Source organism: Hemicordylus capensis, chromosome 1 (assembly GCF_027244095.1).
Source record: "Hemicordylus capensis ecotype Gifberg chromosome 1, rHemCap1.1.pri, whole genome shotgun sequence".
Classification (NCBI taxonomy): Eukaryota; Metazoa; Chordata; class Lepidosauria; order Squamata; family Cordylidae; genus Hemicordylus; species Hemicordylus capensis.
In genome coordinates, this window is record NC_069657.1 from 367,805,539 (window position 1) to 367,833,197 (window position 27,659).

General features: G+C 44.7%; 1 protein-coding gene across 3 annotated transcripts in view; it reads left to right on the top strand.

Moving 5' to 3' along the window:
- Nucleotides 1–8,262: 8,262 nt before the first annotated feature.
- Nucleotides 8,263–27,659, top strand: part of FNDC1 (fibronectin type III domain containing 1) — a 145,910-nt gene continuing 126,513 nt past the window's right edge. For all 3 annotated transcript variants that reach the window (XR_008315833.1, XM_053294409.1, XM_053294427.1), the window contains exon 1: nt 8,263–8,595. Coding sequence is in view for 2 of the 3 variants with exons in the window: in XM_053294409.1 (XP_053150384.1) it covers nt 8,499–8,595 (97 nt within the window). In the remaining variant the exon portion in view is untranslated. The remainder of the gene's footprint in view (nt 8,596–27,659) is intronic.

Sequence of the window (27,659 nt, forward strand, 5' to 3'; positions counted from 1 at the left end):
ACAGACTGGCAGCGGCTTCTCCAAGGTTGCAGGCAGGAATTTCTCTCAGCCTTATTTTGGAGATGCCAAGGAGGGAACTTGGAACCTAGATGCTCTTCCCAGAGCGGCTCCATCCCCTGAGGGGAATATCTTACAGTGTTCACATTTCTAGTCTCCCATTCATATGCAACCAGGGTGGACCCTGCTTAGCTAAGGAGACAAGTCATGCATGCTACCACCAGACCAGCTCCTCACTTTGTCAGGGGAAACTGACACATATGCCGAGAGGTGAAATCCATCTCAGTTTCCATCTCTTGATGGGGTGGGGGCAGCCCATTTTTTCTGCTTGCTTGTATTAATTAACATATGCCATTTTTTTAAAAAAAAGCCCATTCCCTTCTGTCAGGGCCCTTATCCCAAGGGGGTAGCAGAGGCTGAGTAGACCATCCCAGTTCTCTACACAAACACAGTAATACGAGTTTTCTTTACCTTTAGAGCTAATGCTATGGGATACAATAATGCCTGTTCTGCAGAGAGGAGCTCTAGGCTTGTCCCATATCAACAGTCTGACTATGCCCCATGGTAGGCTTGGCGTTGTCAGGCCTACCTCCCTCTCCACTGGCATACTCAGTTCTCGGCTAGCCTCCTCCTTGACTTGCTGCCTTCTGGCTCAACGACTCTCTCTGCTTGCCTACTCCCTTGTTTCCTGCCCTGCTAACTGAGCAAAGAGGCACCTTTTGGTGGTGATTCTCTTATGTTTAGCAGGGGGCGAGCAACTGTTCCCATCCAAACCCAGCACAGCATCCTTTCAGTGGCTGTTGCTAGTGTCTACCTTATGTTTCTTTTTAGATTGTGAGCCTTTTTGGAATAGGGAAGCACCTTGTTTCCTCTTTGTTTTTTCTTTGTAAACTGCTTTGTGCACTTTGCTGAAATGGCGGTATATACATGTTTGTTGTCGTTGTCATCATCGCTTGGGTGGGGCTTTCCCAGTGGCAGGCCAAGCCATTTTGCTGCCTGAAGCAAAGAACAATATGATGTCCTCACACCCACTGGTTTACCTGGTGGAGATGGTAGAATAGAGGAAGGGAGGGAAATCTCTCTCCCTTTCCTTTTTGGTGCCTGGCCTACTGCTATAGCTACAAACCAAGGCATGCAGGGATATGTAGTTTCCCATAGAGGCAGGGAGGGAGAACTCGATTTCTTCTTCAGCTCACATTAAAAATGATACAGTCTGAGCCAGAGAAGAACCTTTGGAGGTCAGCATTACAACCACTAAGATTCATTTTTGCAAGCCAGGGAATAAGGAACAAAGCCACATAACTATTTACAAAGCAAATGGTAGACAAAGATGGGAGATGACATGAGACGAATTCTGGGCAGAGCTTGGAATGGAGATTTAGCACCACCACTTGATGGGGGGGGCGGGGCATCATCTTACCAGTTTGTTTCTTTCATATCCAACTGAAAATACAGCAAGTTTATACTAGCAAACCAAGGATCAGACAACATAAAGACACTAAGGAAGACAACACACTGGGTTTGGCAGCAACTGTGAGTTTTTCATATCAGTGTCTTCTATTTTTCAAATTTGGACGCACAAAATAGAATCCCCTTGGTCCTAGTGATCATCACCTTCAAGTATAAACCTCCATCCTGCCACATCATTAAGACAGCATGGGGCAGATGTGTCAGAAACATCTGGCAACTCCTCTCATAACAGTCACAAGTTGTGGGAACATGCCTGTATGCCTAACACTTCCATAAGCCACAACGAGCAGCCATTAAATAACAAATATCACCCCCAAGGTCTCACATTCTCTTAAAAGATTCCAAAATATTGTTTTGGGGGACAAATGACAAAAGCAGCCCTATTTGCTTCTGTGAAATGTGTGTGTGTGTGTGTGTGTGTGTGTGTGTCCTCAATGTATGAAACTTTATTTATAATACCCACTGAATATAAAATTCAGCGCATCCATTCATTCACTTTCTAAGAGGCATCTCTACACGACGCTGTCAATGTGGAGAGCATAGCAGCCGGCCAGTGGGATCTGACTCAACACACACTGTCCCTGGGTGTAGAAGGGAAGAAATCCAGGTAGGTGATGCTAACTCCTAGTCCGCTGGATCCTGAGTGTTTCTTTCCCCAACTCAGAGACGCCTAGCTCCTATGGTGTGAGGTCAATAGCTTTTCGTTCCCCAGCTTTCTGTGGGAAAGAGCAGAAGGACATGTCACCTTTGCTATTCTGTCCCCAGCTCAACAGAAGCAAAGGTTTCACTCCCTTCCTTTCTTTTTCAGTGCTGTGATAAAGTTGCTATCGTAGGATCAATCGGTTTAGGGATGGGAGATGTTTATATCTGGACAACCTTGTCCTGTGACAAATGAAATCATATTTTTGTTTTGTTTTGTTTGTTTTTAGAGTGAAGGGTAGTACAGGAATCTAGAGCTCTTGCTTTCTTAGCTCCACAAATTTGGGCTTTTCCTGAGGTCTTTTGTGTGCATCTATGTATGATCCATGCTTTTTTCAAAACTGCTAGCTGTTCAAAAAGCCAACCTCAAAAAAATGTCTGCATGCAGGGGCTTTAGATTGGAGATAGAAAATATTTAGTAGACAGTGGAGCTCTTCTCACGATCACTGAGAAGAACTCTGGGGCAGTCTGCAGGGAGACTGGGTTTCACTTACCCTGCCTGCAGATGACTGGCCTCCCTTCCCTCGGCAGGCAGATTGCCTGCCCAGACGACTGGCTGTGCTTCCAGCAGCTGTGGGGTTTGGGATGCTGGGACACGCCGCTGTGCGCCCCCTGCCCCGGGAGCTTTAATAATGCACCACATGAGTGCAAGTAGCCGCGGTTGACAAACGATCAAATAAACAAGGTTAAGGGTTAGGGTCACACAATCAAATAAACGAGGTTTAACCTGATTTTAGAGGGAGGCTACTTTGGCGGGTTTGCCACCGTGTAGCCGCTGGGATCGGGCCTGATCCCGGTGGTTTACACGCAAGTGCAAAACCAGGCTAGGCTCCCTTATCCCAGTTTTGCATGCGTGTTTCATTTTTCAGTTTCAGTTTCATTTTTACAACTTTGGCTTGGTTTGCACAATTGTTTGAATCTAGGTTTAATGTGTGTTACTGACATTAGTGTGATTGTGTGAACTCATGTCAAGGTGGCTTATGGTCCAAGATGAATCTGAAATCCCCACTTTGGATTGGGTTCATAAAATTATGTTAATATCGGTAGCCTACACTAAACCTAGTTTTGAACAACTGTTTGAACCAGGCGATTGTTTCACATATAGTGCTTGCATGATCAAATACAAGTGGAGACAAACCAACAAAGAGAGAGAGAGAGAGAAAGCCATGTTGGAAGTATCTGATTATGATGCAATGATATCCCGAGGAAAGCAGATGTGAGATGAGGATTGGTGCACAGCCATGCCACATCTGAATTTAATGTGAATATGAGCTTATTCTAGTTCCTGCTGAAAACAGTGAGAATCTTTTCACAGACTGCAAAAGGGAGATGTATTCAGCCATGTTAGCATATATAAACATGATTTTTTAATTATTATGCAGTGACAACAGCAACAATTATGTACATAATCAAGAGAGAAGTGTTAACAGTGACAATTAGAGGTTTGGATAAATCTCTTCTTCCTGGATGTTTTAAACGGGCCTTCTAAATTATGGAAGTGTTCTGACTTTCCGCACTCCATCAGCACCCCACTACTGGCAACACGAAGGTAAGAGAGCAAAACATATTCCACATAACCATGGATACAAGTTTGTGCTTATTGAAACATGGCACCCAGGCGGATTCACTGCCTCGTTGCATTCAGTGAGGAATTCCATTTGTCATCCCCGCTTCCCCCACCCTCCAATGTTCTCTGAGGCTCTGAAATTTGCAGAGGTAAGCCAGCTCAAAGGTGCCCGAGAAACTGTCAGTTCCACTCCTACACTCTGAGTCCTTTCCCAAGTTATGTTTGCAATCTCCAGCTGTTAAGAAAAAGTCCACTGAGAAGTTTTTACGTAGCACATGCACCAATTGAAAGAATTTGTAACTGAATAATCATATGCCTTTAACTATTTAAATGATTGTTTTTAAATATATTTGCATATTTGATTAAATGCCGTTGAGTTGGTGTCGACTCTTAGTGACCACATAGATAGATCTCCTCCAGGATGATCTGTTTTCAAGTTGGCCTTTAAGGTCTCTCAGTGGTTCATTCATTGCTGCTGAAATCGAGTCCATCCACCTTGCTGCTGGTCATCCTCTTCTTCTCTTTCCTTCAACTTTCCCTAGCATTATGGACTTCTCAAAGGAGCTAGGTTTTTGCATAATGTGTCCAAAGTATGATAGTTTGAGCCTGGTCATTTGTGCCTCAAGTGAAAATTCTGGATTGATTTGTTCGATGACCCATTTATTTGTTTTGGTATCCTCAAAAGTCTTCGCCAGCACCAAAGTTCAAAAGTATCAATACTTTTTCTATCTTGCTGCTTCAAAGTTCAGCTTTCACATCCATAGAGTGTCACGGGAAAACCCATGGTCCGAACAATTATAATCTTTGTACATATAGACACATCACGGTATCTAAATATCCTTTCTAACGCTTTCATTGCAACCCTACCAAGTGCTGGTCTGCGGCGTATTTCTTGACTGCTGGGATTCTTTACTGTTGATGGTCGATCCTTACCAACCATCAATATGAGTGTCTTTTTGAAATATAGAGGCAAATGTAAGATGACTTAGAAATGTATTCTCTTAGCATTTTCCACTTGAACTAGAAAGCCCATTCAACAACAGTCCTGAAAGGTGATATCAAAGGATCCAGACTGCCTTTTCCTCTGTATCACCCGCTTTCCCTCTAATTTACCAGTCTCTTCATTTTTGTTTGTCTATGGCACTCCAGCTGTTGTTGAATTGCAACATTGCAGCTGCGGAAGGGGGAGTGATGCGAGTGGTAGGGATATGTGAACCGGCTTGAGGTAGAGCTGGTTCATCATTAAACCAGGCCTGTTTGACGACTCACCCTTGAGCCTAACCGGGCGCAGTGCGGTTCTGTTCAACCTCGAGGCAAACTCCCCGGGCCAGCTCAGGGGATTGAAAACAAACAATGTTTTTTAAACAAAACTTACCATCCAGTCCGGCAGCCTCTGAAGGGTGCTGCCACGTCTGCGTGGGGGTCTCCAATGGTCTCCACTCCTCCCCCGTCCCCCCTGGTCTTCTTAGGGCTGGTTCAGGCCTCTGCCTGCTCATGGTGGCCATTTTGAAGGCTGCTGCACATGTACGGCACACTTGGGTACTCTTTACACATTTAACTTTTCCTATGCTGAAAATGCATCCATGTAGGAGAAAGCATAAAATCCATGTGCAGCTCATGTAAATCATAATGAATATGCATGTGTGTTCTTGCTGTATAAATGCAGCAAAATACATGCGTGCTGTATTTTGGGTGATGATTAGCCCGCTTAGCCCGCTCTCCCCACAGACGATTGCCCGCAGAGCCCTGGGTGGCTGGATTGGCCACCCACATGACTACCGGCTCTGTCACAGAGCTGGTGGGAGCTGCGGGGATTGGGGGCCACTTGGCCCCCAGAAGTCCCACATGAGTTCACAGGGCATTCTGGGGGGACCCCCGAGCCTGGGAGGCCTCTTGTAGCCTCCCGGTTGGGGGTCTACTCATGTGTCGCCACACACTGCAGCGGCACATGAGCTCATTTAAGGGGGGGATTAGGTGGGCTAGCCACCTTGGGACCACGGGGCTCACCTACGAGCCTGGTGGTTCTGATGATCAGCAGCAGAGCGAGACTGCTGATGGCCTGTGTGCGGCTGCGGCGGCCGCCCCAGTGACATCAGACACGGGGCTAGCCACGCCCCCGCATCTGACATCAGATGCGGGGGGCGGGGTCTGGCTCCCAAATGGAGCCTTGAGGCTCCATTCAGGAGTTGGAGTTTAACTCCCGAAGGGGCTGCGAGGCTGCTGCTGCATTCACAGCGCAGCCAGGGAAGAGTCGCTCCTGGCTGTGCTGTGAATGCAGCGACTGCCTTTTAACTCCTGAAGGGGCCGCGCGGCCCCTTCAGGAGCTACTTAGGCTGGCACTGCCAGGAGCAGCTCTTCCCTGCGAACGTAGCACCAGCCTTAGTTTAGCTCCCGAAGGGGCCATGCGGCCCCCCCGCAGGAGCTGAACTAGCACCCCCCGCGTCTGACGTCAGATGCGGGGGACGTGTCGGGGCTGCCAAGCGCGGCCCCTGATTGGGCGTGGCCCAGGTTCCTTGAGCCCGTTTGCCCAATGATAGCTCTGCCCCTGCTGACGATCACCAGGAAGCAGGCTTGGCTCCCTTAGCCCGCTTTCTGGTGACCATCAGAATAACTTCATAGAGTCCATGATTATGCCTTAGTGGAAGTGCTTTCTTCTGTCAGCCCTGTAGCTCGCTCAGTGAGGCGGAACTCCTGTTGGCAATGTTAATGCTTTTATAAAGCTGGCAGTGGCTTTCCCCCCTGCCATAAAGGAGGTGTGTGGTGGGTTATTTTTGTTAGGATTAGCTGAACTTTGCATTTCTAAGCCTTGTAATGTTTAGCCTGAAGGGTATGTTGATCTTCGGTAGACGTTAACATGGGATATTGTGTTGCTGGATGAAGACATCACATTGAGTGATGATCCACACCATATAGGTAACTGTATAGTCTGGTATCCTAATTGGAACAGTGTTCTGCAAAAAGGATTAAGAAAAAACGATTACTTTGACCATAATTTTTGGAATGCATCAAATTCAGTGGGGAAAACAGACTCTGCTCCTTGAACTTCATTTTGTTTAATCCATCAGAATATGGCCCAGAGCAACGACAAGTGCTTGCATGGAAGAGAATCCAGTGGGTGTACATACCTGCTATATTGGAAACCATACCTCCTGGTTTCCAAAACATGAGCCCGCCGGTTGTCTGGGGTGGTACATGATTCCTCCTCCCATGCAACCTTTGTAAAACAATTGATTAACCATACTTGTGAACTCAGTCATGAATGGCTTTTAGATTCATCACTGAAAAGTAGTGTTTATGGGAGAGGAATTTTATTATTTGATTCCTATTCTGTGAATAGTTTAATTAAAAAGGCATTTTAGTACATGCAGATTGTCATGTGATAGCAATTGAGGGGTGACAAAAGAGCTTTCTTCCAAAATTCCTTACTAATGGGGTCCTTCATAAAATATATTTCATCATCGAGGGAGGATTGAAATGTGTTGTCATGCACTCACATGCATTTAATTCTTTAGTGAAAGCATACTTAGTGTCAAGAGGTACATTTCATTGCTGTCTTAACAAATTTTGGTGGAGTGGGGAGAGAGGTGGGTGCTAGAGTGAGCAATTGGGACAAGAAGAGGAAGGATGGTGGGGGTGGTGTTGGTGTTTAAAGGTTTATTTTAAATGTGATGTACTTGAATGGACAGACCAATTCAAGTTCTGGCCTCTTATTGCACCAGTTTCTCCTCAGAGAAAAAGAGCTACAGCATCCATGCAATCAATTCAAAAGAAAAGTGCAGACTCAAAATCACTGGTTTGGGTGGATCTGAACTGAACAAAGCTTAAGGCAACGTGCGCTGACGAGGAACACAAGAAATGCACCCGCCTATTCTGCACATTCTACACAGAATGAAGTGCTGGTATAGAATTCTACTATACCGCTTCGGACTGCATATGGGGGTGGGGTGGGGCTACATTATGAACACTCCCGACGTAAAAAAGTGAGGGGCTGGGATAGTGGCTAAAGGGTTGGCCTTAGAGTGAGGGGCTGGGATAGTGGCTAAAGGGTTGGCCTACCACACAGGTTTAAATCAATCATGAAGCTCTTTCGATGACCTAGTCTCCTTTGCCTAATCTACCTTACAGGGTTGTTGTGGTGATGAAAAGGGGATGGAGACCATTATGCTGCCCTGATCTCCTTGGAGGAAGAGTGCTATATAAATGGAACAAATAATAATAATAATAATAATAATAAAAACTCCCTACATGAAGACTGCATCTGGGAGACAAGCAGAGCACAGCCCCTCTCACTAATGGTGCTTGTTTACCATATGTAGGAAAAACTGTTAAAAAGAAATGCGGGGGAGAAACATTCGAATATCTAACCCCCTCTTGCCGTCTAAAGTGGTACAGCCCAGGATTCTACAATTATATCACCTTTTATGTTACGACGACTCAATAATTGAGGGTCCTCTAGTTAGGCGTCGTGGCTGCAATGTCAGCGTCGGCCAGCAGGTGGAGACAAGGGGATGGGGAGAAAGAACCGCGGGGGGAAGCGCTGTAGCGGCAACTCGGAGCTCGAGATAGCAATGAAGAGAAGCGGCGAGCGACGACGGCACCGACGGAGCGCGCGTGTTCTCTGCCAGTAGGCTTGGAGGGGAGCTGTGGAACCAGGCGGCGCCTTCTGCACGGGCTTGTCACTGCGGAGCCCCCTCTTGGAGACCCCACCCCAGCTCAATCTCTCCCAGCTGCGGAGCTGCGGCTGATCTTTGCTCCCAGCGGCTCCATGGCCGCTCCGGCTTTGCGGATCCTGTTGCTGTCCTCCTGGGCGCTTCTTTTGCTGCTGGCTGCGCTGCTCCACTCCGCCTCCCCAGCGGCACCAGGTACAGTCCCCCTTCTCATGGCTTCTCTCTGCGGCGGGGAGGGGGCAGGATGACTCAAGGACCCCGTACACTTCTCTCCGCGGGGCATCTGAGGGGCCGATGAGGGGGGCTCCGGCTCTTGGCGTGCATTTTAAAATCCCAGTCCCGGATCCAATATGATAAAAAGGGGACTTGATCTCCTCCTGTCTTCTGCCCATCCGCTTCCATCTCGATATAGCTTTCTCTGTCTCCTTATAACTTGTCTTCTTGCCTTCCGTCCTGCCTACTTAGCATTCTAAACGGGGCAGGGACCGCGTCTAGCCTGTGTTAGGTATAGCAGCACATGCATATCGCGCTGACATGAAAGTTAACAGTCGGGTTTGGCTCGTGTGTGTGTGAGTGAGAGAGAGAGACTTACCTCCCCTACAAAATATTTTTATTTATGAGGGGGGGAATGCTGTTAAAAGCATCTTGTAAACAGTCGCTTCCTGGTTTTAAAAAAGCCTTACAAGTGAACACATTTCAGAATCTCAATCCCACCCACTGCCCCTGAAATTACCCCACCTCTTATATCTTCTGGCTTCATGGTACCCAGTGCCAGCTGATTCCAGTCCATTTACCCAAGAACAAAACTTTGTGACCAACTGGGAGTCCCAGCCCTCTGTCTGGGAATCAGTCTTGGAAAGCAAATAAGTCCAACTGAAGTTGCTGGGAATTACTTCTGAGTAACATGCATAAGATCCGGTTGAAAGTGCAGTATCAGAGGAGAGCAGGGATGAGAATATTGGATGAGAAATAAGATCTGGATGCCACAGAGAAATAAACTGGTGTGGCAGATTGAGGGAGAATTTGTCATAATTACCATTGAGAGCTACTTTCCAGGGGCTGAGATTTCATTTGTTCTGTAGTTCCACCTGGGATCCCCAGGTGGGGTCCCCACCTCCTTTTCTCAAGCTGCTGTGCTTTGTATACATCTCTTGACTTGCAGGAATGGAAGAAGTCGCTGTATGTGTTGATACAAGTTCAACATGCAGCCAAGTGCAGGAGGAATTCCAAAAGCAAAGTTTGCCTAGAGGGGTGGTGCCTTGTCAGCCGTCCTTGATATAATTGTAAAGACAAGGGACCAAGGCTTGTAGTCCAGCTGTAAGTCCTAAACAAGAGTGCTTGGAAGGAGGTTCTATTTGTTGGAGGGTGTAACTTACCTGTGATGGGGTTTGTGACTAATTAGCAGAGCACTAAGGAAGCTAGCCACTCCAGTTACAGAGTTGAATGCAGAGTTTAGTTGTTGCAGCTATTTAGAGAAGACACATGGAGATTCTTGTAGATTTAAAATACTAATTAGATTTATTAGTATTAACAGCAGGAGAGAGGGTATATGCACATACCTCTTGCCTGTGGGCTCCCTAGAGGCATCTGGTGGGCCACTGTGTGAAACAGGATGCTGGACTAGAAGGGCCTTGGACCTGATCCAGCATGGCTGTTCTTATGTTCTTATTGGTGAAGTACACTTTGGACAGGAAAGACCTAATCCTACCTATGGGCTACATAATGAATAGGTAGGGAGAGAGAGATGTTTCCATCTGCTCTCTAAGAAGAAAGGAAGGGATTTTGACTCATCACAGGAAATGCCTGAGGAGTCAAGGCAGGGGTCATAGAATAGAGGTAAAGCAGGGACAGGTAAGGAGACCCTCACTAGCTACCTCTACTCCCAATGCCCCTAGTGGTCATTAGGATAGTCGGTGCAAAAGGCCGATGCACTGGAACTCTTATCTCCAACACTCTTGAAATCATTGAGACATGTCTCCAAGAAAAGGAGAGTAGGCTCATGTTGCCAGCTGAAGAGGAACCCCCCCCCCAACTCTGCTTATTTGTGTGATTACCCCTGCTCTGGTAATATTAGGCCCTTGTCCTAATGTCAGTGGTGATATTACAATGATGAGTCAAGTAATTTGCACCATGATTGATTGGACTGTTTTCATAATGAGCAGTTTGTGTCAAAGGCTAGCTTTCTTTTGACTTTGCCTGCCTTCCATCATATTTAACATGATACACGTGGCAAGGAATGAACCTTTCCCTGTGCATTGCAGCTCTGTTTCTTTTGGAAGGGTGTAGCAGGACACTGGTTTCTGGGGAATGGCTGCTGGAGCTCCATCATATAATGTGGAATGTCCTGTCTAGAAAGCCTATGGCTAAAACACCTGTACCTCTTTCAGAGCTCTTTTCTTCCTTCCCTTAGGCCCCTGATGCTTTTCTGGAATCAGTTTTGTTTGCTGTGGCTTGCTAACTTCTTCCCCACTTGGCCCACCCTCTGCCTCTCCCACTCACTCTTGCAGCCTATCAATCACTCCGGAGAGATGGAATGTTTTTGCTGATTAGCTTCAGTCTAGAGCCTGGCACTGAGACTAAACTCCACCCTCCCTGTTAACACAAGATTAATGGTGTATGGATGGACAGATCAAAGATAAAATACTTTGGAGAAAATCAATCAGATTAGTGGCGGGGCGGGAGTCTTGTCTTTGTTTTGAATAGAAGCGGTCACAAGATTTCAGAGTCTGATTGATCTGTTCTATGTAAAACATCTGCTGGCTCCCAGAAACATCAGCATCTTCAGGCTCGAGAGGTAACTGAAGCAGCCATTGGGCTGCTGGATATATGGATAATTCAGAGTTCCAGCTGAAATGACATTCATGAATCCCTGTCCTGGATGTTGCTCTCTCTCTCTTTTCTGTTGCACTTAATGCTCAGCTGGGCAGTCTTTATTGCTCTAAAACTGGATGTCATGCATCATCACCACTGATGATGGTTTAAATGTTTTATTCTTATTTGACTGTGGATAAATCCTTGGTGAATATCTTATTTTTGTGCATGAGGCTTGCTTCTTCCCACAATGGATTTGATATAAAGCAGAACAAAAGCTCTCGTTGGACATTATTAAGTCTCTGGAGAGCTAATGTCTGAGTGGGGCAAAAGCAAGTGCACCTGCCTGGCTAGCCATGTCCATGCCCCCATGCCAACACTCTCCCTGGCTGTGCCCTGGACACCCCCAAATTTAGCACTTTTGTGGAGACAAGCACTGAACATAGGGATGCCCAAGGGGCATGGCCAGGGAGTGCATCTGTGTGGTGTGTAAGGCTAGCCAGCATGCTCCTATTTGCCTCCTTCATGCCTTGGACCTCCATGAACATAATTATGTTCAAAGAAGGCTGAAATGGCCCAGGATGGATTAACATACATTGCACAGACTGATCTGTGGTGATAATACATTTGAGTTGAAGGGTCTGGAATAGCAAATGGCCTTTAGTTTCATTCAGCTGTGATTGTGTACTCGAGGTGAGAGAGACTTGGTTGAGCAGACTATTCAGATCATGGTAGCTTATTTGTACTATCTCAGTACTGAGGCAAGTAGAGACCAGTATAGACCCAGAGCTGCTTCAGAGCATAGCTTGCTGCCCATGTTATCAATAGGGTGCTGTAGTGACCAGCTTCCCCTCCCTCGGGTTAACTGGAAGTGAACCTTGTCTTGACTGACATGCTGGTGAACTCCAGGGCAGCCAATCATTACACCAGGTGGGTGGGACCTAGCGAGCAGTTGCTGGGAATTCTGGGAACAAGAAGGGCAGTCTTTGTTGGAGAGAAGTGTGTGTGAAAAGGCTTAGTGAGGGGCAATGGAGTTTGCTCCCTCATGGTCAAAGCCAGCATGGAGATTTCTCTCATGGAATAACTTGGTAAGTCCTTAAAAGAAAGGATTGAAGGAAGCTTGATTCTCCTCAGGAATTGGGTGAGTTCAAGGAAAAGGGAATTCAGCATAGGTAATAGTTTGTTAGTCAGATTGCATGTTAGAAACTTATATTTCTTTGGTGTGTGTTTTGCATATTCCTGATACTGTTCTATTGTTTATCTGTAATGTAATTAAAATAAGAAACACTAACCTATGCTCACCCTACCTAGGGTGTTGCAAAAGACTCTGTAAACATTTAAGCATGCATTAAGACAACCTATTTTTGTAACCTACTAAGTATTTTTGAGTGTATCTAAGAAAGCTAGAAGCCTCAGATGGAAGCAGTCTGTAGTAACTGAATAAAACATTTTTTTTAGTTCTCTTCTTTTTACAAGCCTCTCCGAGTTGGTCTTTAACTCAGGATATGGAGGTTTACTCTGGTGCAAACATGTCCTCAAATATTTAGCAACTATCAGTTTGTACTTGTCCAAGAGCCAAATTGAGAGTGTGTTTTTCTGGCTTATCCCACCCCAAACCCAGAGAGTTTCTGTAGACAAAAGGGGTGGTGGTGAAATCATTTTTGAATCTACCGATAATACAGAATAGTTTTAGGAGAAGCCTAGTCAGGCAGCTTGGCAGGGATGATTTAGCATTTCTTTCCCTCATGTGAGCTTGCTCTGAGACAAAGGCTTTAATCTGCTACATGTACACATAAAATTGGGGACATGAGGCTGATGCAGTATTTTCTTCCACCACATATTCCCCAGCCAATTCACAGCTTTCTTCCACTGCTTGATTCTGACACACTCAACACTCAAAAGAATTCATATTTGAGCTGAAACAAATATCAAATTCTTAGAAAATTTCAGATATCTGTGAATTCAGCTTCTTGATTTTTGAACATGTTCCAACTTTGTTTCAACTTCAAGGAATCTTTTTTTAAAACTTAAGCATTTGTGTTGAAGAATTATCTAGCAGTTATATGTATTAACTTGCTGAATTCAATAACCGTGCACATTTTAAAGTCCAGATCCCAAAGTATCCATAATAAGGAATGTTTTAAAAATATGTATATTGAAGAGGAGAAATAATTAGATCTGTTGCAAACAAACTTAAATGAGGATAATTTTCATTGGGATGCCACCCTCCTGACTGGTTTATTCTCCAGCTGAAATGAAAATCCATAGTAGCTTGGTTGGGCTGCATTTATTTCTTTTTCTGTATGTATTCCCATGAGGACACCAGCATAATTTAGGCAGGTGTAAGAATTATGCCCCAAGGAGGTTTTCCATGCAACTGCTGCTTATGACCTTTTCCTGAACAGATCCTGCTGGATCAAACTTTTGGAAACTGGAAAGATGTTCATGTGTGCTTCTTCTGATATATCCAGAAGAAAATGCTATATCCAGTCAGGACAATGATTTCAGCAGTGTTAAAAAGATGCTTGCAAATAAGTGAAGAAACCCCTGATACACCAATAATTGAGGAATAGTGTAGGAAGGTTTGGTTGTTTATGAATATGCGTAAATTAATCATATTGATTTAGGTGTGATCTGGCAGATTGCTATGGCTAATTTTCAGGAGGATTGAGATTTGTTTTTTGTTTGGTTTTGGCCTTAAAAAAAAAAAAAAGCTTTCACATGCACCTTCGGGTATTGTAAGTGTGGCAGAGATGTTTATTATGTGAATAGTCATGTATCTCTCTTTTTTGCATTTATGAGATGTAGATTTTTTTAAAAAAAGGATCGTGTGATGGTGTAGTGATTCCTGTGACTATATAGGAAGAGAGACGGTTTGGGTGGAGCACTGACAGCTGTGTTTGGCCCTGCCCCACCTCCTCCAGGTGTGTCCATCACTGGGGCTGCTGCTGCTACAAAGAGGCTGAGCAGGCTGGGCCAGGGGTGTGAGCCTCTTGGCATGAGCACAAGGGCTCTCATCCTTGGGGTGAGCACCCTCGGGCCTCAGAGGTCCTTCTTTTTTTCCGTCAAGAAGCCAGCAAGAGAGTATGTCTGAGCGAGTCTTGGGCCTGGTTGTTATCAAACAGAGGACCTGTGGTTGTCTGGCCTTAGGAGGTGTGTCTGGGAGCAGTCCAGGCAATTGAGGCCTGTTCCTTTTCCCAGCTCTTCTCCCAGCCCTGTGGCCCCAGGGAGCTCACAGGGTTGAGAACACTCCCTCGAGGATTAGGTTGCTGCTGCTGAATGCCAGGTCGGTAAACGCTAAAACATCCCTCATCCATGAGTTGATTGTGGATGAGCATGCTGACCTGGTATGTGTGACGGAGACCTGATGGGATGAGCTGGGTGGGGTTGGTCTCTCTCTCTCAGCTCTGTCCTCCAGGTTTCCTGATCTTACAGCAGCCCCACCTGGGAATATATACCTGTCCTAAAACAATTAGTGGCAGAGGGGTTCAGCCACACACCCCAAAAGAAATAAACTGAGGTGTGTGTGAATGTGATGAGCCTTAGCCACTCATGGCATAATTTCACATATGCTTTGCATGTGCTTGGTCTTGAAAGAAGTTTTAATGCTGTTCTGATTCTTGGCAAAGAGCCACACACGACACTCAGCGCTGATTAAAGCATCTTTTTGAGTTGTTGGCTTTATTTTCATGTCAGGAAGCTGCATCTTGTGCTCAACCCCCCCCCCCAGTGGTGTTTGCTCCAGGAGGCTCCTTTTCCTGTATCTGACAAAGTTCAGTGACTGTTCACCATGCTGAAACAACACTGCATAGTTTGACAAGACTGCACAGTTTGGCTTCGACAGCTGTTCTGCTTCCTTCCTGCACAATAAGAAGCTGAACAAATGAAAAAGCCATAGCTAGCTATCTTGGTTAGCAGTAGCCCAGGGAATGCAGATCAGAGTAGCTGGTTCTGTAGGAATTAAAAGTGTTATTATGGTATTTACCTGAATCCAAGACTAGGTCCCCCCCTCACCATTCTTTGAAGTTATAAATCGGGGGGGGGGTATCTTAGATTCAGAGTCTTCAGGAAAATACAGGTATAACCTGTCTTTAATCTCTCTTTTTTAAGGTGGCCGTCTTAGATCCAGAGTTGTCTTCTATTTGGGTAAATACCATAACTTTTGCACTCGGAGACTGCTTGCGTGAGCGGCTCTAGACCTTTCATAATTTATTCTGCACCAGTTCCATTGACTTAAGCAAAATCAATAACGTGCATGAAGGTTTCCTTCACCATGTTGTGTATTTTGTGGCTTTTAAAAAAGGAGTGTTTCAGAGTAGATATCAGTATCTTTTCCCTTGAGGGGAAAACGGTAGCTGAGGGGAAATACTGATGGGCAGAATAGCCCACAGGGAAAGTGTTAGCAATAGCAGTAGCAATAGCACTTACATTTATATACCGCTAGCCGGAGCTCTCTAAGCAGTTTACAATGATTTTAGCATATTGCCCCCAACATTCTGGGTACTCATTTTACCGACCTCGGGAGGATGGAAGGCTGAGTCAACCTTGAGCCCCTGGCCAGGATCGAACTTGTAACCTTCTGGTTACAGGGCAGCAGTTTTACCACTGCACCACCAGGGGCTCATTTAAGCACCTCTCCTCCTGTGCTGCTGTTTTGATCACATTCAGAGCCTCCACAGCTGCAGTAAAATAAAAAACAAAAACCACCTGGAGAAACTGCATGTATCCCTGTGTTCTTACTGGGCCAAACTGCGCACTGAGGCTGTGCACACGAGCAGCCAAACCCAGGCTTGGGCAGCTTTGCCTGGGTTTAGCTGCTCATATGCAGCGCTGGGGTCGTGGGCGATCCCGGCGCTGCCTCCCCCACAAGCCCTGGCGAATTTAGCCCAGGTGAGCGTGCCCTTTACTTTTTATTTGAATTTACCGCAGGCAAGTGTGCTCTTTATCCCAGGTTCGGAGTCATAAGTATGCTTGGACTGCCCACAGCCTGAGCATACACAGAGTTGGACACCTACAGCACCCAGCTCCCAAGGGAATCCCCCAGTACAATACGCTTGTTGCACGGTGCATTGTGGGATTATTGGAGCCCAGAAAAATGGAGCAGTGTGGATCATGTGGGTGTGTGATGGTGCACCGATGCAAACATCGCCGATCATCTGGGGGGAAAGGTAGGTCCATCCCTGCCTCACCGTGCCTCACCCTTCCTGCCCCATTATGGCCGTGAGAACAACCTTTTATGTGAGTAAGGTTGTCAGTCTTCCAGGGGCTGGGCTGGTGCCTCCAAGAATTGATATCAATCTCCAGATGACTGTTGAATCCTGGAGATAGTAATGAGTTGATTATGAAAAATATTAGGCAATGAAATGTCCAAGAATAGCTTCAGTCCAAATTGGCAAGACTATATGTGGGAAATCTATTACTGGATCTTTACACACTGTCTCTTTTTTTAGTGTAACATATTCACGGGGTCTACCAACAAGATTGGAGTAGTGTCATGGGTGGAGGGGGAGGGGAGAAAGTGAAGAGTGTTTAATCCTTTCTCCCATATTGTGTTCCTGATCTAAATCACTTCTCCCTGTATGAGGAAGAAAAGTACCATTGATAATTTGGCCATAAGAAATTGGGAGACAAAGATCCTGCCTTTCCCCTTGAGTACTCTATAACAAAGGAGTGAGCTTCAGAGAACCTATTCTTCTCACCCTGCTGACTCTAGATAGAAGGTAATGCATGATCCAAAGCAGTATGGGTTCATCTGTACCCAAGATCTCCTTGAACTCATCATCCACATCTGGACTGAATACAATAGCAATAGCAATAGCACTTACATTTATATACCGCTTTATAGCCGGAGCTCTCTAAGCGGTTTATAATGATTTAGCATATTGCCCCCAACATTCTGGGTACAAGGCATAGAAGGTGGGTTCAGGCAGGGCTGAGGTCAGAAATTGGCATTGCTGGGTAGCTGCTAAGTCCCAAGGCCCCCAGAAAGGTGCACTGCTGAACCCTGAGTCCACCATTGTGCCCACGGTCTTCATGTGGTGGTGGCAGAGTGTCTTTCTCAGGCCCATCCTGTAGGTCCCTTGAAACGTAGAGCCAGTCCTGACTTTGGGTATATAGATGAACCTGGTATCATGCCAGGTCTCCTATTGTATTTTCTGCTTAGGAGTATGCTGAGTGGAGGAGATGCACACAAGGCTGAGGCTCATTTCCCTCTGATATCATTCATTCATTTATTCATACAAACAATGAATATTGATATACCGCTTTTCAAAAAAAGTTTCCAAAGTGGTTTACATAGATGGATCCCTGTCCTCAAAGGGTTCAAAGTCTAAAATGAAACATAAGGTAGACACAGGCAGCAGTCACTGAAGGGATGCTGTGCTGGGGCTGGATAGGACCAGTTGCTCTCGCCCTGCCAAATATAAGAGAATGTGTTGTTTCATTTGTATGTGTTGTTTGCATACAAGAATAAGACTGAATAAGACTCACTAATACATCCCCTTTACAGCTTATTTTTTGGTTGATAGTTCAAAGTTAGCTTCCCTCTGAGCTGCACAGATTTTTGTACACTCACTTCCATTTTTTGAGGCATCTCAGATCTTTCCAGGTGTTCATTTGTACCGTGCAGTAAAAGAACCTCTTTCATTCAGCTGTAGTGAGGGATCAAAAGTCTTTGTCCCAGCAAGTAGGTCTTTCAGAGGGGAACTGCATTTGTTCACCACTCAGACGACGACAGTCTTGGTTGCCAGAACATGTGGCTCTTCTCTACCCCATTTGGACTAGCTGATAGCAATTGTGAGAGCAGTCTGGCGATATAGCTTTGTCACCATCACAGATATCTATTGGTAGTCCCCAAATTTCACTGGGCATGAGCTCCACAGTTCCCAGTCTCCCTCACTTCTGATATTTTGGAACATTTAACTTTTGCTTCTTTAAACACTGGATTAGCCTCATGGGTTATTGGGATTAATGATTAGCTATTTTCATTGTAGCATAGGAAACTGTCTTATACTGAGTCAGATCATTGGTCCAACTAACTCTGTATTGTCTACAGTCACTGACTGGCAGCAGCTCTGCAACGTTTTGAGTAGAAATCTTCCTCAGCCCTGCCTGGAGATGCCAGGGATTAAACCTGGGACAGAGCAGATGCACTAGCACTGAGCTATGACCCTATCCTCTATAGCTTTGCTTGGATGGGAAGGGTGCTGTTCAAATCCATAGCTGAACCCCACTGCTTGTGGTGGAGAGTGGAACCTTTTGGGGAAATATGGCCCTGCCTTTGGACAGTGAGCATCTGCAAATCTGATGTTTGCACTAGGAAGCTAGATTAGGCCCTGTATATGGAACTGATTTAGAAATCTGGAATAATCCATGCTCATGCCACATATAGCACAGCTATAAAGCCTTCAGGAGAACAAACTGAAAACATTCAGTGTCAAAACAAGGTCTGTTAAATTTACTGATTTGAATGCACCGTTTCATAATGGAGCAAAGTAAGCACTCAAGAGCTAATTTCTTAGGCACACAAAAATATAAGGGAATTTGTTACTGAAATACTGTAGTTGTGTCATCAGGTTCTAGGAAGAAAGATTCACTTGATATTCCTTGTGGTCATGGTTCTGAGAGCCTTAGAAAAAAATCAGATGGCTTCTTTTCCCACCATAACTCCCTCTCACGGTGAAGCAAAAAATCTGCCCAGTGCAAAAGTGGTCATGTGATTCCATGCTTTGATGCCACAGCTGGGTAGTACCTTTACTAGGACCAGCCAAAATAACACACTGTGAACAGTGAACTTCTGAGTTATCAGAAGTTTTTCAGACTGAATGTAAAGCAAAGCAAAAAAAGAAAGTGTGTGTATGTAGTTAGGCACTCTGTAGGAGCTCAAAAGTCTGTACTTTAACAGTTTTAAGATGGAATGCAGGAGAAGTTATGCTAAATAATCAGCTTCACGAAGTGCGAAAAGTTGATTTCAAGATGCACTCCAGACTTCTAGGACAAAGAAACAATAATAACTCCCCCCCCTCCCCACCGCCGCTTTTGGAAAATATACAGTCTAGCAGTTACCTGCTTCTGTAACCAGCACTGATCAAAACCTGTGGGCTTCTTGATAGGCAGAGAGCAGAAGTAAAGAGAAACATGGCTTCTGTTCGTTTCAGTTGATTCTGTAGCTAGTGCCTGACCTGCAATTAATCTCCAGTTTTGTTGCTATAAAGACTACCAACAAAGCTGGAGATTAATTTTAGGTCAGGCACCAGCTACAGAGTCCATAGAAGCCAAAGTGGATAGTATGAACTAGTGGGTGGAGGGCATAGAAACCCGCCCTTCACAATAAAGTCACACCTTCAGGTGATAGTGTTTATTTTTCTTCAGCAGGCCTGCCTCCAGGTTTCAGAGGGCCCTTGGCAAAGCGGCCTTCTATCTGCCCTCTTGTACCTGGGTGGACCCCAGGAGAGTTGTGCTGCCCTGCTAGCATAATAAACATGTCACAGGCACAGAGGTGGTCTCAGGGATCAATCGTGGACCCTTCTGAGGTTCCTTGGCCCTTGGCAGCTGCCCAGTGATGCTGACCCCTGGTGCCAGCCCTGCTACTGTATGCTAAATGCAGCGTTCTCCACAGAATGGTGGCTTTTGTATTTTTTTTCTAATGGGCTCACAAGGCTACTTTTAGAAGACTTGCATGCTTTGATGGCTGTTGTGGTACTCAGTCCAGTGAAGACTGAGATAGGCTTGGTGGGAATGACTGTTCTAGGCTTTAAGCCTGTATCCAGCCATACTGTGTGCAAATTCTATAGATTTCAGCTAGAATTGCTTACTTTCAGGGTAGGTCTTACTTTCTGGGAAACAGGGTATGTAACTTGACTGAAGAGCTGTGCTCAGGCAGCTTGATGTTATCAACAGAAATGATGGTTTGTGCATTGTTAGCTAAAGAGTAATCACTAAGGGTGACAGTTTTTATTTTATTTTAGAAAAATGCTGACTCCCTGGAAAGAGTTAAGGGATTGGACCAGCGCAGGAGAAGATGTGGCAGAAGAATCTCATGCATCATAGGTATCAGTGTTTCCTGTAACAGGGATTCCCAGATGTTGTTGACTACAACTCCCATCATTTCCAGCTGCAATGGGACCTGTGGTCGACAACATCTGGGAATTCCTGTTGTAGGAACATTGATGGGTGTAGTCTGGTGGGACCTGGAAATCACTGGGCAGGATCCACACTAAGTTAGTCATGACTAACTTAAGTAAAGGTAAAGTGTGCCATCGAGTCGATTTCAACTCCTAGCACCCACAGAGCCCTGTGGTTTTCTTTTGGTAGAATACAGGAGGGGTTCACCATTGCCTCCTTCCACGCAGTATGAGATGATGCCTTTCAGCATCTTCCTATATCTCTGCTGCCCGATAGAGTACCAGTGGGGATTCGAACCGGCAACCTTCTGCTTGTTAGTTAAGCATTTCCCCCGCTGCGCCACTACCCCATTAATTCAATGGGATTTAGTCATGACTAACTCAATCTGGATCCTGCCTACTGGTTTTCAGATCCCAGTACTGATTATCTATCAGTACATGGTTTTACCAATAGGCGAGTAAAATATTGGCTGCTTGGCAGGGCATCCTCAATCATTAGCCCTAAATCTGCTCACTCTCAAGTCTAGCCTCTTGACAAATTTAGTATAAAAGGGCAAGTCATGCAGTGAAATGGAGGTTTCCAGGAATAAAACTGGGATGAAGCCAAGGGGGAAACTACCTATGGTCCATGGAAGAGCACTTCTCACAGCTGCTGAACTGGTGCAGGGGCAAGAAATGGGTCACAGCTTCTGTGCCAGAGTTGGGTCTCTGGTGCTGATAGCCTTAGGATTGGTCACCTGTGCTTTTGGGAACATAACATCAGGCTGTACTTTTCCTTGTAAATGTGAGGCTAATGGATATTTCCTGACATTTTTCAGATTGTGCACCCTTTTGGGATAGGCAATCACCTTCCATTTTCTTTTCCTATATATGTAAACCTCTTTGAGAACTTGTTTTGTTGAAAAGCAGCACAAATACTTTGATAATGATAATGAAAATGATTTTTTAGATTGTGAGCCCTTTGGGGACAGAGATCCATTTTATTTATTTATTACTTCTCTGTGTAAACCACCCTGAGCCATTTTTGGAAGGGCGGTATAGAAATCAAATTGATGATGATGATGATGATGATAAATAAGCATAAAAGCTTCAAATGGTATCATACCTTGGTTTGTAGTGCACATGAAAAGACTATGAATTTCTACTTGTGCTATTAAGACTACAACTATTATACATTATTTTTGCTAGTCACATGAATACTGGACAAATGCATACTAACACAGGACAAAGATATAGTACTTTGTTTTTAAACAGCAAAAAACTACTTTTTATTTAAAAATCGATATAAGTGTGGCTGCATGGGCATGTTCCTTTCAGAATGTGATCTTCAGAAGTAAACACGTAGGATGGACCAGCCCTGGGGATTGGCATTGCTGGGCAAGTGCCAAGGACCCAGGGCACTGCTGCTCCCTGAGACCACCTCTGTGTCCCCTTTGTGTAGTGGTGGCAGAACAACTTTCTTAGGGACCACCCAAGTAGGAGCGGGCCATGGAGGGCAATTTGATAATGGCCTCCTGAAACCAGCTCTCAGCACTTGGGTCTCTCTTCAGGATTAAGATCTATGGAACAGGACAGTGATTAGATTTCGATGGGCACCCTTGTACTGCAGTGGTATATAACCAGAATGCTCAGATCTCTGCAGAGATTGCACATCTGCATTACAGCTGGTGCAAAAATGCTAATGCAAACTAAATTCTTTAGTTTGGATGGCCTCACTCACTTTTGCATTGGCTGTGCCAGGTCAGGGGATTCCCAGGGCAAGGCATGGGCTAGAAGAGGGCTATTGCAGGAGGACAATTCTGTTGGAAGAGGGGTCCCTGTTTCTTAGCTTTTACCTGTGCAGTGGGGTGGGACAAGGGCCACAGCAAGAGCAACACCTTCATCCCTACTCTCTGTCTCATCCTTTGTGCAATAGCAAAGCCTTTTGGGAGCTCTGGGAAATAATCTTGTCCCAAAGAGTAACTGACTCATATTGGACATTGGTGGCACTAACTGTTTTGTGTCTAAGTTAAGCAACTGTTGAAGTTGCGAGGACAGGGCTACTATTTCACATTCACATTAGTTATTTTGCTTGTTTGTTTGCAGGACCAAGAGCAGGGGGGTAGTGGAGGGGGGATGTGCAGGGACGGAGCGTCGGTACTTCTCAGCTTCTCTGGCTATTGGGGTGGGCATGTCATGGAGAGTGCCTGCACGCTTCCTTTTAAAAAATGTTTTTTGATATTTTGTATATTACATACATATTTCCCCACCCTCCCATCCCTTCGCCCCACCTGCCCTGCTCCAACCCCAAGCCCAACCTCCCCTCCACTAACCAGCCTTTGTGCACTGCACTGGTTGGGGGTGGAGGTGGGAAAAGAAAGGAGAGATGGTGGGTGGGGGCAGAGAGAGCAGAAGAGGGGGAGCAGGAGGGGAGGGAGAGAAGAAGAGAAGGAGATACATACCGTTGCACCAATAGATGTGGGTAAATCAGAAAGGGTGCTTGGGCTTGTGTTTTGTTTGTGTGTTTTAATTATTCTAAGAATAGTTCAATAAAGGTGTCCCAGATTTCTGACCATTTATGCAGTTTATTTACTTTTATGAGAGCCCAGTGCGCCTGCACTTCTGAATGTGCAACTACATCACTGGCTGAGAGGGGCTGGAGTAAACAGGCAGACAAGTTCCAAAGCCTCCGAGTGTAACGAGATAGCATTATGCTTGGATTGCCACTAGGTGTCTCAAATAGCACATCAATATCGTCAAACCCTATCTTCTCCCACAAGCTGCACTCATCTGAATGCCAAAGGAGAGTTCTTGTCAAAGAGTAATGCTCCTAGAATTCTATATCAGAACATCACCGTCCCATCTCTCTCTTCAATGCTGCTGATAACAGTAACAATGAAATTAAATAGATATGCCATATATACTGTGCATGATTTTGTTTTTCAATAGGATATTTTTATGAACAGGACTGAGGAACCCATCTTCTCATCCCATATTTTCCCTTCTATGGTAAACTATCTAAAAGGAAATGTGATATTTAAATGGAATTAAGAGTTAGGCTGACAATACATTTTTAGAAACAGCTATAGGTTGAAGATTAAATGAGTGGGCATGAGCCAGCTAAAATTAAGTCATTTATTTCAGCTGGGGAATTGCTTAAATATTTCTTACTAAAATTAGTTTCTAAAAATAAAAAGAAATTCACACTTTGAGATTTCAGGTATTTGATATTTGGCACAAACATCTATATTTTGAGAACAACTTTTGAAAAGTCCAAAACCTGGATTTCATCTTCAGAATCCAAATTTCATATCAACCACCATGTTTGGTTTGCTTTGAGGCTATTGCTTAAATCTAATTAATATCCTGGCTAATATATTTTTCCCTGCCACAATACAAATAATAGTATTGGAAAGCAAATTATAATAAAATAATTTTAAATAGCATTTTATTTGTCACATTTGTATCCTGCAATTCCTCCAGGGGTGTACTGTGTACATAGGTTTATCCCATTTTATCTTCACAATAATTCTGTGAAATAGGATAGGCTGAAATATAGTGAATTAACTGAGTCCTCCTAGTAAATTTCATGGTTGAGTAGTAATTTGAACCCAGGTCTCTCCAGTCTAAACTGGACAATCTATTCTCCTCAACACTCTGGGATATTTTTACAGGATGTAATAATAATTTAATAAAATTGTGTGGCTGATGCGGTATCTTTGGTTAATCCGTTGCTTGATCCAGGACAGCTTTTGAATGGAACTTTAGTTACTTGTATTCCAGTCCTGGAGTTGAAGCGGGCCAGCAGCAAGAGCACTGAAAAGCAATATGTCCTTGTCCTTGCCGCTCTGTACATAATATCTATTTCATTAAACTATTAATATTCCTGATTCCACTCCACTACCTTGTCCTTGCATACCAGCAACAGCAGGTGAGAAGGCATGCCCTCACCTCTTGCCTGTGGGCTCCCCAGAGGCATGTTGAGAAAGATGGAAATCCTCTTCAGGCCAATGTGAATTCAGGCCAATCCTCTTCAGGCCAATGCGAATCTATACTATCACAATAGTGATAGTATAGATATTAAAATATTAAGGCAAAACCTTAAACTTAAAGTATTAAGGGAAAGCATTCTGCCATACTGAAACAGAAAAGGACGACTGCTTTGCCTTTTTGAGATGCTTTTAAAAATACCCCTTTTTGAGAATGTTTGACAATTGCTTATAAAGAAAGAGATTTTAATAGCAAATGGGCCTACACAAGATTCTAGCGCTTGGTAAAGTTGCATTTTAAAAACCTCACTATTCTTGCTGATCCATCAGATATCTTCAGAGTAAAAGGCAGTTCTAAGGCAGACACTTGATTTCTTTACTGTGTGCACGTTAAAGCGTCAGTTTGTGTTCCTTGACTCCTTTTTGAGACTCAGAGAATTTTGGCAGTGCCTAATGGAAAGTTAAACTTGCACAGTAGAGATGGAATGGAAAGATTTTACATAAACATCTGAATCTTTTCTGGACTGAAGAAAAATCTTGTTACAACACATGGGCTGGAGAATAATTTCACTATTTGTGCCTAATCATCATAACCCCAGATGCACACAAAGTTTCAGGACACTGAGTGTATGTATATCTGGTTTTATAAGTAAAGGTAAAGTGTGCCATCGAGTCAGTGTCGACTCCTGGAGACCACAGAGTCCTGTGGTTGTCTTTGGGAGAATACTGGAGGGGTTTACCATTGCTTTCTCCCATGCAGTATGAGATGATGCCTTTCAGCATCTTCCTATATTGCTGCTGCCTGATATAGGTATTCCCCATAGTCTGGGAAATATACCAGTGGGGATTTGAACCAGCAACCTCTACTTTATGAAAATCTCAAGATAAGAATGCATCACTCTGTTCTGAGAAATTATAGACTTTGTTGTAGATATTTTACTCACTTCCATAGTTATTAACTGTTACTAATTGCTTGCTACAGAGCTTGTCAAATCCCAGACACCAGGGAGCCATGATGGCACCTAAAAATTAACTGTGGTACCTAGACTAGGATATTCAGAGAGAGTGAGATACTGTAATAACATCTTTATTTGCCCCAGGCAGCAGCCCTGTTTTCTGTTCTAAGCATGTTAATTATAAAGGGGATAAAGAGAAGCCCATTTACCTGCCACTTTCACAGTATCCATCACTAAGCTGGTAACCTCCAGTTTTGACTATTGCAATGCGCTCTACGGGGGCTGCCTTTGTGCATAGTTCAGAAACTTCAATTAGTTCAGAATGTGGCTGCCAGATTGGTCTCTGGGGCAACCCGGAGAGACCATATTATGACTGCTTTGAAACAGTTGCACTGGCTGCCGATACATTTCCGAGCAAAATACAAGGTGCTGGTTATTACCTTTAAAGCCCTGAATGGCTTAGGTCTGAGTTATCTTAGAGAGCACCTTCTTCTGCACGACCCGCACTGCATGTTAAGGTCATCTGAGGAGGTCCATCTTCAGTTACTACCAACACGTCTGGTGGTGACTCAGAGGCGGGCCTTCTCTGTAGCTGCTTCTGGGCTGTGGAATGCACTCCCGGCAGAAATCCATAATCCAGTGAGTTCATCATTGGCCTCTGTGAGAGCCCTTAAGACCTATCTGTTTGGCCTGACCTTCCAGGGTTTTTAAACCATTTTTTAACCGTAAAGGTTTTGCCTGGTCTTTCAGCGTTTTAAAAACTGTTTTTACAGTTTTCGATTTTAATAGTTAATTGATTTTAGTTTTGTTTTAATGTAAACCGCTCTGAGCCATTTTGGAAGGGTAATTTAGAAATCAAATCAATCAATAAAATCTAGTAATTTGCTCAAGTGTGTGTTGTCTGACTTCTAAACTTTTGAGTGGGCTTCTAGATCCAAAGAAATTTTGCCTGGCTTACTAATAGCTCAGTACTGTGATCCAGCAGATTGGACTTAAGGACTCTACCTCCAGTGAAAGAACTCATCTGCTGTCATTGTGCACAAGTTAAGACTCTCCACCCTATACTACTTCTGTTGTATTGATGGATGCCCTTCAATGCAGGGTCACGTGTATTGTGGCAGTGGTGATTGGAAGGGAGACAACAGTCCCCTTCGGGATGTGGAAAATCTGTCTGAGAAAATTTTCTGAAATTTCTCCTGGGGGAACCCTGAAAACCCTGAAATTCAGAGAGAATTTCCTCTATAGAAAAATGTTTCCACATCTGGCCCTAGGCTTTTGGACTATCATTAGAACAGCAAAGCCTGGCACATCTGCTCCAAACTCTTTGGAGAATAAAGGCAGTCAGCACATGCAGACACTTGGTGCAGAATTTCATTTCAGGTTGCAGGTGGGGATATGAAAATCTGAAAGCTTCCTTTAGTGAGAAACTCCCTGCCACTGAAAAGATAGTGTTTTTGGGAGAAAGTCCTAGGCTAGCCTTTTCCCCAACATGCTTTTTTATTCATTCATTCATTTTTAGATTTTAAACCCACTGTTTGCCAAATGTCCCCAAGGTGGCTGACAGTATAAATTAAATGCAAAACATAATCAAACACATCAAAATAACTACAGAGACATTGAACTGTGGAAAATCAAATAAAAATAGTAGCTGTCCCTGCAACAAGGCCACCAGCAGCCCCTTGCCAAAGGGAACATAAGAGTTTTTAAAGTCCTCTTGAAGGCTGGGAGGGATGAGGCAGCCTGAATCCTCTGTAGGAGGGAATTTCAAAGCCTGGGGTCTACCACTGAGAAGACCCTGTCCCATCTGCAAATCAACCAAGTTTGATTTCCAGACAGGCAGATTAGGATTCTTTTTCAAGGATCTTAATGGGTTGGTAGAATCACATGGCAGAAGACAGTTCTTAATGGGTTGGTAGAATCATGTGGAGTAGACAGTTCTTAAGATATGTAGGGCACAAATCGTACAGGACCTTGTAAATAACTACCAGTAACTCAGAAACAGTTGAGAAGCCATTGAAGTTCAAATGAGATTGGGTTAATGTGATCCAGTTAATGTGATCCAGTTAACAATCTGGCTGCAGCATTTTGGATCAGCTGAAGTTTCTGAATACTTTTCAAGGGCAGCCGCATGTAGAGCATGTTGTAATAATCCCAATTGGGTGTGACCAAGACATGTAATAAAATAAACTAGCTGGGCCAGGTGCAGAGCATCTGCACCTCTGATGGCCCGCCCGGCCTGCTTCTCATCCCCCCTCCCCGCTGCCATGGTTTCTGATCGGCTTTCAAGCTGGCCCATCCCCGCCTGCTCCCAGCGGCCGGGCCAGCCTGCCGCCGCCGCATTCTGGCGGCCGGGTCGAGCCGGCCCACTGCCGCCGCCTCCTCATCCCGGTGGCCGGGCCTGC